At 56.8% G+C, this 17,571-nt stretch overlaps 4 protein-coding genes across 4 annotated transcripts in view; 1 reads left to right on the forward strand and 3 right to left on the reverse strand.

Moving 5' to 3' along the window:
- Window positions 1-1,576: 1,576 nt before the first annotated feature.
- GUITHDRAFT_101807 (hypothetical protein) lies at window positions 1,577-3,620 on the reverse strand (the record flags this gene model as incomplete). Its single annotated transcript, XM_005839568.1, has 3 exons — window positions 1,577-3,303; window positions 3,509-3,553; window positions 3,596-3,620. The coding sequence occupies 3 exons, from the start codon at window positions 3,618-3,620 to the stop codon at window positions 1,577-1,579; spliced, it is 1,797 nt and encodes a 598-aa protein (XP_005839625.1).
- A 2,996-nt stretch (window positions 3,621-6,616) lies between these two features.
- On the reverse strand, window positions 6,617-12,201 carry GUITHDRAFT_133684 (hypothetical protein; the record flags this gene model as incomplete). The annotated part of the gene is made up of 10 exons (XM_005839569.1): window positions 6,617-7,618; window positions 7,665-9,813; window positions 9,863-10,638; window positions 10,691-11,113; window positions 11,157-11,244; window positions 11,292-11,361; window positions 11,421-11,696; window positions 11,740-11,962; window positions 11,996-12,123; window positions 12,165-12,201. The coding sequence occupies 10 exons, from the start codon at window positions 12,199-12,201 to the stop codon at window positions 6,617-6,619; spliced, it is 5,172 nt and encodes a 1,723-aa protein (XP_005839626.1).
- Window positions 12,202-13,961: 1,760 nt separating this feature from the next.
- Window positions 13,962-16,121, forward strand: GUITHDRAFT_133685 (hypothetical protein; the record flags this gene model as incomplete). Its single annotated transcript, XM_005839570.1, has 16 exons — window positions 13,962-14,038; window positions 14,085-14,225; window positions 14,269-14,339; window positions 14,400-14,476; window positions 14,522-14,689; window positions 14,741-14,788; window positions 14,834-14,856; window positions 14,912-14,939; window positions 14,982-15,089; window positions 15,136-15,165; window positions 15,209-15,287; window positions 15,406-15,447; window positions 15,501-15,556; window positions 15,761-15,893; window positions 15,935-15,978; window positions 16,029-16,121. The coding sequence occupies 16 exons, from the start codon at window positions 13,962-13,964 to the stop codon at window positions 16,119-16,121; spliced, it is 1,218 nt and encodes a 405-aa protein (XP_005839627.1).
- A 648-nt stretch (window positions 16,122-16,769) lies between these two features.
- The window catches only part of GUITHDRAFT_101810 (hypothetical protein), a gene marked incomplete at both ends in the record, with an annotated part of 1,548 nt that continues 746 nt past the window's right edge, over window positions 16,770-17,571 (reverse strand). The window contains 5 exons of the mRNA XM_005839571.1: window positions 16,770-16,853; window positions 16,913-16,966; window positions 17,106-17,201; window positions 17,251-17,308; window positions 17,348-17,412. Of these exons, the coding sequence (XP_005839628.1) occupies window positions 16,770-16,853; window positions 16,913-16,966; window positions 17,106-17,201; window positions 17,251-17,308; window positions 17,348-17,412 (357 nt within the window). The remainder of the gene's footprint in view (window positions 16,854-16,912; window positions 16,967-17,105; window positions 17,202-17,250; window positions 17,309-17,347; window positions 17,413-17,571) is intronic.

Here is a 17,571-nt window from a genome sequence, read left to right on the forward strand (position 1 = left end):
AGCCTGCCTGATGATGCAGGACGCTACGTGGTACACATCCCTGGTCTGCGCGCTCTCGTCGACTCGTCTCATGAGCACTTCAGTAAGTTCCTCCGCCTGCGCAGCGCAATGTGACTGTGATCCTCTTGTCATGCGGAAGTTTCCTCGCCTTGACGTTTACTGTGCATAGGATTTACTGGCAGAAGGTAAAAAGTGCCTCAAGCAAAACAGAGCAGGAACAAGCTAAACCTCCAGGCACACAGTCCACAGCGAGAAGCTGCACAAACACACACAAAACACAAGCCCGAAAAGAACCAGCACTGCTGGCACCCAGACGCGGCACCGCCAGCCCAAGCGCGAAGCCGCGCAGACAAGCAGCCTAAGGGTCAGGCAATCAAGCAACAAGCAGCAGGAGCATGCAGGAGGAATAACATCCCTTAGACGCGATACCCGGAGGCAGCCGACTGACCACTGTCAGTCGAGACGTCCGCTGCCGCCACAAAGCGGGCGGCCGCGGACGGAGAAAGGGCAGCCGCCGACAAGGAGCCGGCGTTGCCCGGGGGTCCGCCTGGGGCAGCGGACGGAGGGAGGCTGGACACATGAACATCTGGGGCATAGGATTTACTGGCAGAAGGTAAAAAGTGCCTCAAGCAAAACAAAGCAGGAACAAGCTGAACCGGCAGGCACACAGTCCACAGCGAGAAGCTGCACAAACACACACAAAACACAAGCCCGAAAAGAACCAGCACTGCTGGCACCCAGACGCGGCATCGCCAGCCCAAGCGCGAAGCCGCGCAGACAAGCAGCCTAAGGGTCAGGCAATCAAGCAACAAGCAGCAGGAGCATGCAGGAGGAAGAAAATCCCTTACACGCGATCTGGTATCTGGCGGACATCACTGCTCAGCGCTCGATGCCTCTTGAGGATGCGGCGCTTGGTCGGCACTTCGTTCCTGATGACGGCCTGCTGCTGAGGTCTTGGCTCGAGAGACATAGGATTTACTGGCAGAAGGTAAAAAGTGCCTCAAGCAAAACGCGCCGCCACCTATCAGCGCCTCACCATGCAGCTGACGCTGGAGGCGCTCCTGTCTGGTGCGAGGCGCATGACGCCCTTGCGGGCGCAAGCTTATTACGGATTTACTGGCAGAAGGTAAAAAGTGCCTCAAGCAAAACAAAGCAGGAACTTCTCGAGCCAGAGGACAGCTCCTCCTCGGACTTTGTCGACGGTCGCCCGAGGAGTCTTCGCCAGAGGTCCAGAGTGGAGTCGACGCGCCCACTGTGACGTCGGATGCCTCCGGAGAGCTCGACACCACTGGCTAAATGGATTTACTGGGGTGCTTGCTGGTCCGAGCTCACCTGCCTCCGCAGCCGGTCGGATTTACTGGCAGAAGGTAAAAAGTGCCTCAAGCAAAACAAAGCAGGAACAAGCTGAACCGGCAGGCACACAGTCCACAGCGAGAAGCTGCACAAACACACACAAAACACAAGCCCGAAAAGAACCAGCACTGCTGGCACCCAGACGCGGCACCGCCAGCCCAAGCGCGAAGGGTCAGGCAATCAAGCAACAAGCAGCAGGAGCATGCAGGAGGAAGAAAATCCCTTAGACGCGATACCCGGAGGCAGCCGACTGACCACTGTCAGTCGAGACGTCCGCTGCCGCCACAAAGCGGGCGGCCGCGGACGGAGAAAGGGCAGCCGCCGACAAGGAGCCGGCGTTGCCCGGGGGTCCGCCTGGGGCAGCGGACGGAGGGAGGCTGGACACAGGAACACGGTACCGCTCGAGGTAGTCCTCCTCGCTAGCCTCCGAGTCAGCGGTAGCCGAGTCAGCGGTAGCCGCCCGTGACGGCGGCGACGCCGCGGCAATGCCCAAGGACCGGCGTGACCCGACCGATGCCGGGGAGGAAGCAGGCGAGCTCGGACCAGCAGCAAGCACCCCAGTGGTGTCGAGCTCTCCGGAGGCACCCGACGTCACAGTGAGGGACGGAGACGCCTCGCCAGCTCCGCGCCGATCGTCGGGGCCACTCGAAGGGTGTCCCCCATCGGAGTCGGAGACCTCCGGCGAAGACTCCTCGGGCGACTCGACAAAGTCCGAGGAGGAGCTGTCCTCTGGCTCGAGGAGTGCTTGCGCCCGCAAGGGCGTCATGCGCCTCGCACCAGACAAGAGCGCTTCCAGCGTCAGCTGCATGGTGAGGCGCTGATAGGTGGCGGCGCGTTTGCGAGCCAAGACCTCAGCAGCAGGTCCGTCATCAGGCACGAAGTGCCGACCAAACGCCGCATCCTCAAGAGGCATCGAGCGCTGAGCAATGATGTCCGCAAGATACCAGATGAAGCGGAGGGTGTCAGGATGCAGGGTACCGTCCGTCGAGATGGCAAGAGGGATGAACGCTCGAGGAGGAGTAGTCATAGCATATGCAGCGCGATGTTTGCGAATCTTCTCAGACGCTGCAACATGGAGGGCGTCGAGGTTGACCTCCCCCCACTTGGTCAGGTCGGCAGAGCTACCAATGTAAGGGTGGACCAACGTCACGTCCGCCATCAAGCCCTCGTACTGCTCGGACCCTCGATCGCGGATTCCAGGGATGTGGATATCGCCCTTCATCTTGCGGCCATGAGGATGGGAGGGTACCTGCCGTCGAGAACGAGGATCCCCCACTGTATCGATGACGCTCTGAAGACCAGCTTCGTTCAGCATCGACCGAATCGTACGAGTAAGGTTGTCATGCGCCGTTGGAAGCTTGGAGGATCGGCGTTTGCAGGTCTGGAGATGATGTGCAGCAACGGAGGGGTCGAGCTCGCGCTGACATCCATCACATTCCGTCGGACACTGGCAGATCGGCATGTCATGGAGATAGCAGTCGAGCATCTGAGCATAGCGGTGCGGGAAGGCCTTGAGGGGGTACCCATAGGATTTACTGGCAGAAGGTAAAAAGTAGTAGCTCGAGACTCGCATCGGAGAGTGGCTCAGGTCTCGCTCAGGAAAATGAGCGAAGATGGTAGACTGCAAGACCCTATCCTGCGACTTGAGCGAGTGTGTCCTGCGGCTGTGCAAGGTGAGGATATCACGCTGCTGATCGGTCAGCGCAGCGCGAGCATGCACATGGCGAGGGAAGACGCGCATGACAAGAGGGGTCACATTTCGCTGCGCAGGCGGAGGAATGAAGTGCTCATGAGACGAGTCGACGAGAGCGCGCAAACCAGGGATGTGTACCACAGATGCCGGGGGGCGTCCTGCGTCATCAGGCACAGCAGCCGGGGCAGGTGGGATCGCCGCGCCATCTGCAGCCGGTGCAGGAGCCTTGACACTCCGATGCCGCACAGCCCCGGTCCCTGGGCGTTGATGCGGCGTCGCCGCCGTCACGGGCGGTGTTGGTCTCGGCTACCGCTGACTCGGAAGCCGCCAGATACCAGATGAAGCGGAGGGTGTCAGGATGCAAGGTTGCTTGCAGCAAATCAAACACCGTCCGTTGAGATGGCAAGAGATACATACAAGAGGGATGAACGCACGAGGAGGAGTAGTCATAATCCTTTTTACCAGTCATGGCATATGCAGCGCGATGTTTGCGAATCTTCTCAGACGCTGCAACATGGAGGGCGTCGAGGTTGACTTCCCCCCACTTACAGTCAGATGCCTCCGGGTATCGCATCTAAGGGTGTCGGATTTACTGGCAGAAGGTAAAAAGTGCCTCCTATGCTATCGTCAAGTAAAACAAAGCAGGCACCGCATGGATTTACTGGCAGAAGGTAAAAAGTGCCTCAAGCAAAACAAGCAGGAACAAGCTAAACCTCCTGGCACACAGCGCACAGCGAGAAGCTGCACAAACACACACAGCTGGTCCGAGCTCGCCTGCTTCCTCCCCGGCATCGGTCGGGTCACGCCTTCGCCGGAGGTCTCCGACTCCGATGGGGGAAACATACACGGGCGGCTACCGCTGACTCGGCTACCGCTGACTCGGAGGCTAGCGAGGAGGACTACCTCGAGCGGTACCGTGTTCCTGTGTCCAGCCTCCCTCCGTCCGCTGCCCGGACCCCCGGGCAGCGCCGGCCGCCCGCTTTGTGGCGGCAGCGGACGTCTCGACTGACAGTGGTCAGTCGGCTGCCTCCGGGTATTGCGTCTAAGGGATGTTATTCCTCCTGCATGCTCCTGCTGCTTGTCGCTTGATTGCTTGACCCTTAGGCTGCTTGTCTGCGCGGCTTCGCGCTTGGGCTGGCGGTGCCGCGTCTGGGTGCCAGCAGTGCTGGTTCTTTTCGGGCTTGTGTTTTGTGTGTGTTTGTGCAGCTTCTCGCTGTGGACTGTGTGCCTGGAGGTTTAGCTTGTTCCTGCTCTGTTTTGCTTGAGGCACTTTTTACCTTCTGCCAGTAAATCCTATGTTCGCAAACATCCAGACGGTGGCGCCGACGACGGCGGCGCGGAGCTGGCGAGGCGTCTCCGTCCCTCACTGTGACGTCGGGTGCCTCCGGAGAGCTCGACACCACTGGGGTGCTTGCTGCTGGTCCGAGCTCGCCTGCTTCCTCCCCGGCATCGGTCGGGTCACGCCGGTCCTTGGGCATTGCTGCGGCGTCGCCGCCGTCACGGGCGGCTACCGCTGACTCGGCTACCGCTGACTCGGAGGCTAGCGAGGAGGACTACCTCGAGCGGTACCGTGTTCCTGTGTCCAGCCTCCCTCCGTCCGCTGCCCCAGGCGGACCCCCGGGCAACGCCGGCTCCTTGTCGGCGGCTGCCCTTTCTCCGTCCGCGGCCGCCCGCTTTGTGGCGGCAGCGGACGTCTCGACTGACAGTGGTCAGTCGGCTGCCTCCGGGTATCGCGTCTAAGGGATGTTATTCCTCCTGCATGCTCCTGCTGCTTGTTGCTTGATTGCTTGACCCTTAGGCTGCTTGTCTGCGCGGCTTCGCGCTTGGTGGTTAGGATTTACTGGCAGAAGGTAAAAAGTGCCTGGGCTGGCGCTGCCGCGTCTGGGTGCCAGCAGTGCTGGTTCTTCTCGGGCTTGTGTTTTGTGTGTGATTGTGCAGCTTCTCGCTGTGTGCTGTGTGCCTGGAGGTTTAGCTTGTAGCTTGAGGCACTTTTTACCTTCTGCCAGTAAATCCTATTCTTGTTCCTGCTTTGTTTTGCTTGAGGCACTTTTTACCTTCTGCCAGTAAATCCTATGACCCTTTGTCGGAGGTCTCCGACTCCGATGGGGGAAACATCCAGAGTGGAGCCGACGACCGGCGGCTGCTGGGGACACACTCGTACCTTTTTATTTCGCATCATTCTGCTCGCGTTGCTCGCTTTGAGCATCTGGAGATGGCTCGTTCGAAAGCATACACCGTGCCGATAGGCAGGCCTCCAAGTGTAATCCCGCCAGTCACCTCAAAGTGAAGAAGCTGAGTCTTGAGACGGCGCAAAACTTTCGAGAATCTCAAGCCTCTCGAGCCAAGAATCTCTCTCTTATGAAAGAGGCAAAGGTCAGCAGAGTGCTGGAGAGATAGGAGGCGAACAACCGGAGAGGCTCGGAAGACGGCAAGCTTGCACCTTCGTTGATGCTTCCATCAAAATAGTCGCGACTCGCCCTTCCCTCGATGGAGTCGAAGAGTGCCTGGCGGTCGAGGGAGTTGAAGGCGTTCTTTGCATCCCAACTACATCTTCATCATCGCCACGAGCGTGAAGAGGCAGGAGCGCGGACGCGGTTGGCGACCGAATCGCTCGAGGGTGAGACGAGAGGATGGATCTGCCTCCTCGACGAATGGCCGACAGGGCAGGAATCAGGAGGTCCGGCATCCGGCCAAGAAGGACCCCTTGGAGGATGTGTTTGCAGTAGAGCTTCAAAGCTGCAGGATTACCAGAGAGGGGAGACAGGTCCGCAAAGGCGCTGTAGCGCTTGATCGCCTGAATCAGGCTAGTGGTGTCGAGAATGTCAGTCAGATCCTGCTCCAGTGCCGCAAGCGCCTGCTGGGGGAGATGAGCCGCGGAAGCACTCCCCTAGGCAGGCGACGCACCAGCAGGAAACTTCTCTTGTGCTTCAGCAAGAAGATCAGCAAGATTGTCAGCCTCGTAGATGCCTGAGCTTAGCAGCGTCCGTACGCCAACTGAGTCTTTCGTCCGCTCGCAGAGGTGAGGGACAGGAGAGGCAACAGGCTCAGTCGGCCCTCTTGCCTTATGCGAGTAAATCTCTGCTGCTGCTGCTGCTGCCTTGGCTCTCTTGGAACAGTATTACTCAAGAGTTTTACTCGCATACTCAAGCAGAAGAAAGCAGCAACAAGCAAAACCTTCACGCACACGTGACACATCACACAGCGAGATAAAAGCTGCGCAACTAGCACTGCTGGCAACCAGGGAATGAGGGAAGCCGGGTATACAAGCAGGGAGGGGCAAGCGACAAGCACACCGGCACAGCAGTGGACGTGAGCCCCTACACGCGATGGACCAAGAAAGGGCAGCCGCTAACACAGAGCCGGAGCTGCCCGTCTCAAGACGTAATGGTAGCATTTGGTCGGCACTTTGCTCCTGATGATGGACCTGCTGCTGAGGTCTCGGCTCGCAAACGCGCAGCCAGCTATGAGCGCCTGACTATGAGGATGTGAGGGTGGAATAGCTAGCACTGAAAGAGGTCAAGTGTTGTCTCTTTCACACTTGACCTTCAGTTCTCAAGCTTCACTCTCGCGTCATCGAGCTTTCGCCATCCTCGCCTTCTCCATGGCCAGCTCAGCTTTCTGAAGCTCCTTCACTGCCTTGCCGATGTCGCCTGCCTTGAGGGCGGCGTCGGCGCTGTCCACGCTGAGATCGCTATGCACGAGGGCACTGACGACAGCGTCTTCGAGCTTCGGGGAGAGTTTCGCCCAGGATTGCCGGAACTTCTCCTCTGCCAGCGACAAGGTCTTGGAGATGCAGCTTTGATAGTCGGGGAGGGACCGCAGGTCATCTGCTCTCGCAGCCATCATGGTACTCTTGTCCTTCAACGCCCACATGTTGCTCAGCTCGTCCGCCCCCATCGCTCGCACGTTGGCCCTCAAGCTGCTCTGCAGGTCTTTGCTCAGCGCGTTGAGCTCCTCCTGCAGCTTCGCCTCTGACTTGTTCACAGCATCGTGGATGGAGGCGAGAAGAGCCTTCTTCTCATCCAGCTTGAAGGCCGCCTGCTCCTCCTCGTTCAGCGCGCCCTCCAGCTCTTTCTCTTCCTTCCTCATCTCCTTCAACAACGATCGCACGTGCGTCACCGACTGCTCGGGTCGCGAGAAGCACATCTTCACAAAGTCATCTGTCTCCCCACATGCTTTCTCGGCTATCATCAAGTTTTGCGCGAAAGAATCTTTCAATTCTTCTTTCTTCACGTTGAGAGATGCTGTCATTTCGCGCAGCTTCTTTTCTCTCAAGACCATCTCTCTTGTGGCGCGCTCCTTTGCAAGATCTGCAGCATCTTGCCGTTCTCTCTCTGCTTGATTGGCTTTGTTTTCTTTCTCTTTCATCTCTTCCAAATTTTTCTTGTGCATTGCAAGCTCCGCTGTTTTGATCGCGAGCCGATGTTTGCTAACGACGCCTCGCAGCTTCTGGTATCCGCTCATCGCCGCAAGCACGTCAGGACGGCAGCGGCCTCGGGCTGTCTGGTTCACAGAGAGCTGCATCTCTCTCAAGTTCCTCGACAACTCCTCCTGCACCTCCTCCGCCATGCTCTGTCAACCCCCGTCAGTGAGAGAGCCAAGGGAGCGGTATGACTACCTTGTGCGAGCTTTGACTCTGCTCCATCTCTTGGCGTAGCAGCAGCTCTTCTTCCTTTCTCTTCTCATTGAGCAGCTCGATCTCGATCTCTTTCATTCGCATGTGATACCTCAACCTCCAAGCATCCTCCACTCGCCTCGCCTTGTCTTGCAGCTCTTGCAGCCTCTCCTGAGCCTCGGGGTCCTCGAGATGCGCCTCCAGCTTCATCAAGGACTCGATCTCTTCCTTCACAGCGTGCACCTCCTTCTCCTTGTGCTCTTCGATTCGCCGCAGCTCAGCCCTCAGGTCTGATTCATTATACTCAACCTCCAAGTGTGACATCTCCCTCGTCACTTCGTCTCGCTGCTCTGACAGTCGTTTCCTTCTCATCTCCAGTCTTGACTTGTGTGGATCTTCAAGTCCAATCTTGACTTGATTCCTGTCTGCTCTGCTTTCTTGCTTATCAAAAGTTGACAGCTGTTTTTCAACTTCCGTCAGACTGTCTTCAATATCTTGGAGTTTGCTGCTCGCGTCCTCCATTTTCTTTTCGATTTCTCGTCTTGTAGTGGCGATCTTATGATCGAGCATGTCCTCAAACACGCTTGAGCGGCAGCAGACATCGCTTGTGTCTCCCTTCAGCTCCCACGCCAGTCTCTTCCCTTGTTCCTCCAAACGCTGCTCAGCCCTCACGCTACTCAGCTCCGCCTCCTCGAGCGCATGTCTCAGGTATCGAGCGCGCTCCTCCCCATCACTCTCGGCGTACTCGCTGTACTTGTGAGCGAGCTCAGGGTCAGCCAAGGCAGCAGACCAATGGGAGGCAGCAGCCGCATCAGCCTCGCGTCCCCTCGAGGTTCCCTGACGGAGGCTTCGGATGTGCTCGCGCAGGAGCACGTTCTCCTGCTCCAGGTACTCCGCCTGTCGCGTCCTCTCTTTCATGTCCTCGGCCAGCCTGAGCGCCTCCAGCTCAGCCTGAGTCTTGGTGGCAGAGGGGATGGACGGCGGGTCAGCTGGAGGCGGAGGCTCTTGGAGGAGGTCACGAGCTCGCTCCATGGCTCGTAGGTACTGCTGCATCATCTTGGCGAGCTCAACCTGACTCTCCTCGAAGCGTCTGCGCACCTCCTGTCCGTCAGCGTCTTGCTCCTTCTCTTGCTCAGAGTCTGCTGGGTGTCGCAGGTTGAGCAGGTTGAGTACAGCTCTGTTCGCCGCGTCTTCATCCCTCAGCTTTCGAATGTACTCCTTCGTGTCGCGATTGCGAATGACCTGATCCTTTGAAACCTCCTCCCCATCCTCCTCCTCCTCCCCCTCCCCCTTCCCCTCCCCCTCCTTCCCTGCTTCTCCCCTCTCCCCCGCCTCGTTCCAATCCTCCCCCAAATTCTGGTCATCTTCTTTCACGGGTAGGGCAGGAGCTCTGAGCGTGTGCAGCAAGTCTTTCATCACCTGCTTCAGCGTCCCATCTCCCTCCACCTTCTCTCCAGGTCCCGGCGGCTTGTCAGCCCCGCCTAGCTGGATGTGCTTCTGCTGGAGCTTCTGCCCAAGGGCTGCCATCTCTTGGAGCATGCGATCTCTTCTCTTCCCGAAGTCCTCCGGGGCTGGTCGCTCCCCTTGCTCGGCTAGATAGCTTTTGATCACCTTCGCATCCTCCTCCCCCACTCCGATCTCCTCGAGCTCGCGCAGAAGCTTGACTTCGCTGAAGCCGTCCTCCCCCATCCCTCGTCGCCACAGCGAGTCGACGTCTGAGATGCCCGCGTCATGCAGCGACTGACAAGCAGGGGAGGAGACGCGCTCGAACAGGCGATCCATCCCCGTCATCTTGAGCAGCTTCGAGTGCTTCTCGTGAGTCTCCACTATCGCCGCCTCCAGCATGTGCAGGACCGAATCCAGCTGTTGGGGGTCTGCTGGGACTTCTCCAGTTGGGGAAGCAGCAACTTCTTCTTCGCCTGCGTCGCGGAGGCTCTGCCAGGCGTTGACGCACTTTCTCAGCTTGATCTTGTCTAGCGTCGCTCGAGCCACCGACAGTTGGTCAGACACGCGATGGCTCCAGGCAGCGAATATGGAGGAGAGAAACAAGCCTTCGTGTCTTGCTCGAACTTGAAGGAGCTCGCCAGCTCGAGCCCTCCAGCTCCTGAAGCTATGGACAAGACTCTTCTTATCCAGGTAGCTGAAGGCCTTCCTGTCGCACAAGGACATCACAACCAGGTCTAGGCACAAGGACTACTGACCTGCCAGCTTTCAAGGTTGGACCAGACGCGCGGGCCTGGAGTTGAACAACAGAAGTAGCCGGGGAAGCGTCGAGAGTGAGTCCTCTAGAGGTCAAGGCAAGGTTGGTCTTGGCTTCAACGTCTGAACACTGGAGGGAGGAGAGCAGGGTCTCGAACAAGCCTTGACTGGTCTTCTTCCACTTCTTATACTCTTCTGATCGTCTCAGCTTCTCGTGCTTGCTCTGCACGATTTCAGAGATGTCCGCTTGCTCTTCTTGAGCCCTCAGCTCTTCTCCCAGCGCTTCTCTCGGCTCCTCGTCCTCTTCTCTCTTGTCCTGCAGCTCCAGCAGCTGCTCCTGAGCTTCCAGGGCCCTCAAGGCACTTTTCTCAGCTCGCGCGGCTGTGATGATGAGGGAGGCGGCCTCGAGCACGGCGAGCTGCTGGTCAGCATGACGGGAGAGGCTGGGAGCCGCCAGCTCGAGGAAGTTGGCGACGACCTCGCGGACCGACAGGCGCAAGAAGCGCTCAGGAGTTGAGAAGCCTCCCCGATGCAGAAGCTGAGCCGCGACCTTCATGGTCTCTATGGAGGGCTTGTTGGACAGCAGCTGGAGTTTCTCCTTGGAGATTCCCTCGAAGCTGCCGCTCGTGCCTTTAGGCGAATCGCCGCCGAACACGATGGGCATGACGGTGCGGAGAAGGGAAGCAGAGGGAGGAGAGCGACTGACTGACAGCTGGTGGAGTCTGGTGGCGATCAAGAGCTGGAGCAAGAAGGAGTCGACGAAGTCCTCGCCATGGAGCTGTAACATGCTCGTCAGTCCCTCGTGTCTCGCTGGCTCTCGTGCCTCTCACCGGGTCCAGCCTTGCCAGCCTCCCTACAGACCCTCCATGAGGCTCGTCGTCTCGATCGACTGCGAACCACGTGAGGATGGGGTTGTACTGCACTGAGTTGCAGATGGCGAGCAAGAAGGCGTCGTGTTGAACATCAGCGTCGTCAGAGATGAGATGCTGCTCAGGCATGTCAAGCTTCTGGTCGAGAGATCGGATGGCAGAGGTCAATCGTTGGTAGAACTGATTGCCTGGCCATTCTCCTTCCGTCTCGAGGTGGACTGAGATCACAGTGTCATGCTTATGAGCTTCTCTTCCCTCTGCTTGCGGCGCCACGTTGGCAAAGGGCAGCAGCTCTCGTCTCAGCTTCGCTTCAAACTCGCGGGTCAGAGTCTGCAAGTCTTTCATCCTCGGGCTCTTGTCCTTTCGCTGCAGCTCAAACAACACCTGCGAGGCTTCAGGGGCATCAACAGCCGCAGCCCTCTCGCACCTCCTTGATCTGTGAGAATGTCTCCTTCATCGTCGTGCCAAACTGCTCGGCGATTCGAGTTTGCATCTCCACTTGCGTCTGCTGTTGCCTGTCAAGGAGTCAGTCAGGCCCAGCGCGTCATTAGGCCGGCAGCACAGCTGATTCATCTGACGGATCTGAGCGTGCAGGTCTTGTCGCTCGCGCACCAGCGCGTTCTTCTCCATCTCTGCAGATCAGCAGGTCAGCAGCGTCAGGCAGCGGCAGACGCGCCTGCGAGAGAGAGACGATGATCGAAGATGCTCTTGTCAAGAGCTGCCAGTCGCTCTGAAAATGCCGCAGCTTTGCCCGAGAGCTGAGGGGCAGGAGCAGGAGCTCTCCCCTCCTTTTCTTCTTCCCCTTCTCCATGAAAGCTCCGCTTGTCTTGGTCGCGGCTCAGCTGGGGCTGGTCTGAGAGAGAGTCGATGCTGTGCTGGAGCTTAAGCTGGAGCTTCTCGTACATTCTCAGCTTGTCTTTGAAGGGCTCCCGCCTTGCTGACCTCTCAACCGGCTCCACTGCCTCCACTGCAGGGCGTCAAGACAGGAGGGGCACGAGCATTCGACTCACAGGAGGGATTCACTCGGGATCGATGCGAGCTTGGCTTGAGCCTCTTTCCCTTCCAGTCGGCAAAGAAGTGCAAGGAGCCTTCTCGCCCTCCCTGCTCCCCACTCTTCTCTCTCCTCGCCTCTTCAAACGTGACTGATCTTGGCGTCTTTGCACTCAGCGTGGGATGAGCGTCATGCTGGAGGTTGCTGGCAGCTGGGAGGGGATGAATTGCTCTGCTGGTGTGCTGGGAAGCAGCTAGTCAGCAGCTGACGCTCACGTCGCCCTCAGAGGAGCTTACGATCTTGTGCTTCTTCCGCCGCTTGTACTTGTCGACTCCCAGCTCAGCGGCAGCATCCCACCCGAGTGAGGCCGCAAAGACCTCGAAGGAAACTCCATGTGGGGCAACTGAGGGGAGTGAGCAGAGGAAGCAGACACGCCTCGCTTACATGTCCTCATGTCCTCCACCAGCCCCCGCAGATCCATGTCGAACAACGAGTGCTTCTGAACGAGAGACGCTAGTCCTCTTCGTGACGTGTCAGAAAGCGAAAGTAAGGAGAAGTAGGTAGACATAGAACAACAGGAGGAGGAGGAGGAGGAGGAGGAGGAGGAGGAGGAGGAGGAGGAGGAGGAGGAGGAGGAGGAGGAGGAGGAGGAGGAGGAGGAGGAGGAGGAGGAGGAGGAGGAGGAGAAGGAGGAGGAGGAGGAGGAGGAGGAGGAGGAGGAGGAGGAGGAGGAGGAGGAGGAGAAATCTTACTTCTCGAACTGTTCGAGACTGATTGGTCGACGTGAAGTTCCTCCAAGGGCAACGAACACCTCAGCAGCCGTTTCATACCTTTCCGTCACTCTCGTAAGAACGAGACCCCAGATGAAACGAAGCAAAAGTATAGAAAGAAAGCTCATCGCAATCTTGTATCTACTTGTCTTGTGTATCTACTGTCTTGTGTATGTACTTGTCTTGTGTATCTACTGTCTTGTGTATCTACTGTCTTGTGTATCTACTGTCTCGTGTATCTACTGTCTTGTGTATGTACTTGTCTTGTGTATGTACTTGTCTTGTGTATGTACTTGTCTTGTGTATGTACTTGTCTTGTGTATCTACTGTCTTGTGTATGTACTTGTCTTGTGTATGTACTTGTCTTGTGTATGTACTTGTCTTGTGTATGTACTTGTCTTGTGTATGTACTTGTCTTGTGTATGTACTTGTCTTGTGTATGTACTTGTCTTGTGTATGTACTTGTCTTGTGTATGTACTTGTCTTGTGTATTGTCTTGTGTATGTACTTGTCTTGTGTATGTACTTGTCTTGTGTATGTACTTGTCTTGTGTATGTACTTGTCTTGTGTATGTACTTGTCTTGTGTATGTACTTGTCTTGTGTATGTACTTGTCTTGTGTATCTTCATGTCTTCTTCATTCTTTCCTCACCTCTTCGCAAGAGCCTCTCGCAGGCTTTGCCATCGCCATTCGCTTCGTTCCCTCATTTCCGTTAGCCTCCCGGAGCCTACACGATAGCGAGCTCCCCTCAGAAAGACGTCTAATAATGTAATTTTAAACCTCAATGCGGCAAAGCAGAGGAGCGGCTCACGTTCAAGTGCCGGCGAAACAAGCGAAAGAAGCATGCAGCTGCTCTTATCTTCTTCATCTCTTATCTGCCTGACTATCTCCCTACTCTTCTCTCACTCTCGTCACATATTTCTGCTTCGTCTTGGTTGATCTAAACCTATTCCTGCTGATCCTTGTACTATATTCAGATGGCTATTTCAGACTACATGTCAAGCTTCTTTTTTCCTTGTTGATCACATCTCCTCTCATCATCTCTTTTCTAACCTCCCCGAACTCCCCTGCTGCATTGTATAGTAAGAAACCTTAGCTGCTTCTTTGCCTATTCCTTCCAGTTGCTACTGCTTTGCGTAACTACTTGACCACGCTCACTGTCGGCGAGCATTGCATGTCCTGCTGCAATCACATGCGCAATAGCATGGGCTAAGCTGTTTCCTGCATTTTAGAACAAGCCAGCCTCACATCTTGTATCTCCCTCTTGTCCTCTGACCGCAGCGTGTGCTGTGCCAGTTTCGGTGTCATGGGGTCTGATACTTTTATGCCCCTCATTAGGACAATCGAGCGCAAAGGAGGAGAGACGAACTTGAGCCGTATGAGTGCGCCAGCGGCTTCAGTTGCCATGGAGGAGGAGGAGGATAGCATACAAGCAACACCCGTGAGCGAGAGGAAGAGGGAGCTACCAGCCATGGACCTTCCTCTGCGAAAAGAGAAGAAGAGTTGCTTGCCTGCTCTCCCGTACCTCGCGACACCTCAGGCCGTCTGGTGTTCACCTTGTCTGAGTGATGTGAGTTTGACTGCCACCTGCCAGGGATGATGTCTGCCAGATGGCAAAGTCATTAGCTGAAGCCACTCCCGACAACGACTACCTGCGATCGTGCGAAATCCTTTCGGAGGAAGAATTTCTGCAACGAAGACTGAACCGAATCGAAAGACTTCTGAGCACATACAAGTGAGGGAGAAGGAGCAGCAGCGATAGCCTAACACCTCGACAGATCGGAACTTGAAACAATCGACTGCGACCTGAAGAGAAAGAAAGAGGCGCTGCACCAGAGCGTTCAGCTAGGTATCTTCATCCTTCAGTACTCCTACTTCTCTTGTTCATCGCCATCGTTTCTTCTTGCAGGTTTAGCGAAATCTCGACTCGGGGGACGAGCTTATGCGGGGTGGAGCCTCTCTCAGGATGACGTCAGCGTGGAACAAGTGCGCTGATCGCTGCCCTTGGATCTGCTGATTCTCGATTGACAGTCCGGGGAGAGAGATGGCAACACCTCCTGCTGTGCGTTAGGCGACGGAGAGAGTGTCTGTGGGATGGTATCGTTGACTTGCTTGCTCATGATCGAAGTTGAAGTCCACCAGGTCTGTCTTCCTTTCTCCAGCTTCTGCGCAGAATGTATCTCGCAAGATGCGGAGCAGGTGATGTTGACGAGGGATGGTGGTGGGGCTCGAGGTCACGGAAAGTGGCAGGCGCTTTATCATCGATGTCCCGAGACAGGCAAGTCAACGATCCGGCAGGTAACTTGGAGTTTGCTAGCGACAGTTCTGATGAGAGCGGTCAAGGTTTCAAGCTCTCAGCTCGCAAGGTTTGACATCTCCGTGTCTTCCTTGCTCCCTCAATTGGTTCCTCTCTTTCTGCAGATTTCAGCTGGAAAAATCCCAACAGCAGGTCAGCAGCTCGATGATGTTTGTTGTTGTGACAGCGAACAAGGCGAGGGAGGAGAAAGCAGAGGCTTCGTCACCTGCTGATTCAGTGATGGCTTGCCATGCTCAGTTGTTGCCTGACCCTCAACCGCAGTTCCGCAAGATTGTGAACAAGGTAAGGGAAAAGAATTTCTTCACACCCTACCGACTTTTGGCAACAGGACACAAGAGCTGCTCCTAAGCTAGACGTGGTGACGGCTGGTCGCGTGACTCTACCCCTTACTCCTCTTGCAGCTTCCTTTTGCTCTTGAGAATCACGCGACTGCGAGCCCACAGCTTGCCATCTCCACGCCTGACAGAAAGATCGCAGCGAGTGAGAAGTTTTCTTTCGCTTCGCTTCACTTCCTCGGTCCCCCGCAGCCTCGTTTCCTCTCACTCCCTCGCCCTCTGTCCTCGTCCTCCTTCCTCGTCCTCTCGGTGATTCTCTCCAGGTCTCTCAGCGGCAGCCATCGGCATGACTCCCTTCCCGCACGGTGACCCTCGTTTCCTCTTGGCTCCCTTCCTTTCCCTCAATTGGCAAATTCAGCAGCTGCTATCTCAGCTCCCAAGGCAAGCTCCGCTTCTAGTGACGGCAAGCCCTCGGTCAGTTGCCTCCTTGTTTTGCAATGTGATGTTCCTGTGCTGGTCTGCCATCGCTTTCTTCCTCGCAGTTGCTCCTTCCGTCTCTCCTTCTTGTCTCCTCATGTTCATGCTCTCTCGCTCCTTCCGTCTTTACCAGCTTCGCTCCTCCTCGGCTCCTCCTTGTAGCCTCGCTCGCCAACTTCTGATCGCCCGGGGGTTCCACAGGTGAAGGAGGAGAAACTCGCTGAGAGCGCGACCCGGTCAGGTGCTCCTGCGCAGGACCAGGACAAGGAAGCGAGTGAGAGAGAAGAGAAAGAGGAGGAGCCGCAGGTCCTGCACATGCCAGAGGAGCAAGAGGGTAAGGCTGTCTGCAGGGGGAGAGCTGGTCACATCCTGCAGATGTAGGAGAGAGCGAGACAGGAGGAGGAGGTGAGGGCAGGCAGGTAAGAGGCAGAGAGAGCTGAAAGCTTGGGATCACGTACTTCAAAAGCAGGAGGATGAAGAGAACGTGAGCAGCCCGACGGTGGAAGGACTCGTGGACATGATGGCGGAGATTCAGGAGCTGCGAAGCTCGTCGGCCATGTAAGAGGAGGAGGGGAGGAGGGGATAGGAGATGAGCGAGAGCAGAGAGGTGGGAAGGAGAAAGAGGAAAAGGGGATGTGAAGTTGCTTAGGGGGAGAAGTCTAACAGGTATCAGGTGCGAGGCGTCGAAGCAGGAGGAGGAGGACTGAGGGGAGGAGGAGACGAAGAAAACAAGAAAGATATTTTTTTGTCTTTCATTTCACAGAGTTCAATCTTATTGTTCCCCCGCTTTCTCCTCCTCCGCCATGGGCAAACGTACTGCCTCGTTCTTCCCCTCCTTCCCGTCTCCTTCATTCCTCTCCTTGCCTGGTCGCGGTGGAATAACGATATGAGGGGCCTGCAGGATATGGTGCGATCAGAGAGCAGAGGAGGGGGAGAGGGAGGAGCAGGACGTGGAGAGGTGGGGGGAAGGAGCAGGAGTGGGAGGTCTTGGATTGAGTTCTTCTGTCAGTACCTCGATGCTGTTGGGCGACCGACAGGCCAGGCATCCGGTCTGCTTGCTCTGCTCCAAGAACGTCCTGCCGTCCGATGATGACTCCCACTTCCCCTTCCTCTTCTCACCCCTCCTTTCCTTCCCCATCTCCCCTCTCCTCCTTCCTCTTCTCATCCCCCCTTCCTGTCCTCAGCTTCGGATCCCCAGCCTCCCTCCGCGTCACCTCGCCGCTCCGCTTAGCAGGTCCTCGAGCACGGCAATGTGATTGCTCAGGTCCTTGATGAGCGCGTCCTTCCTCCTCAGCTGCCTCACCCTCAGCAGGGGAGGACGCGGAAGGAGAAGACAAGGAGAGCCAACTTCACCTGCTCACTCAACTCGGAGATTTCAAAGCGAAGGCTTGCAAGCAACTTCTGGTCCTGCCGAGGAATCATCAAGATGAGGCTGGTGCTGATGTTTCTACTTGCTCTCCTGCTCGTTTCTCCCTCTCTACCAACCTCATCGTCCTGCTGGCCTTACAGCCCTCCACCTCTGCTCTGCTCGTCTCCTCTGACTCACATGCTCGATCCTCTCATGCAGCATTGACTGTGAAATCTCCACGTCCTCTCGCAACCGAGCGACTTCATCGCGATGGTCCACCTTCTCAGCTTGAAGCTGCAGCGCTGTCAGTGCTGCCCTCTTCCTCCTGCTCCTCCTCTGCTACCTGCGACTGCAGCGCTTGGACCTGCTGAGTGATGGCTGCATGCTCCGCGTCTCTCCTCCTGTCAGCTCGTTAGCTGCGCGAGGTATCGGCCGCCTACCTCGTCTCTTCCTCCAGCCCTGCGAGCTCAATACCCAGCTTCTTCTCCCTCTCCTCCTTCTCTGCCTGCGGTCCCCTGAGCAGGAATACAAGTCGTAGATGCAGCAACAGCACGAGGAAGAGGAGGGGTAGGAGGAGGAGGAGGAGGAGGAGGAGGAGGAGGAGGAGGAGGAGGAGGAGGAGGAGGAGGAGGAGGAGGAGGAGGAGGAGGTGGACGACGTAGAA

Source organism: Guillardia theta (genome assembly GCF_000315625.1).
Source record: "Guillardia theta CCMP2712 unplaced genomic scaffold GUITHscaffold_8, whole genome shotgun sequence".
In the NCBI taxonomy this organism is placed as follows: Eukaryota; class Cryptophyceae; order Pyrenomonadales; family Geminigeraceae; genus Guillardia; species Guillardia theta.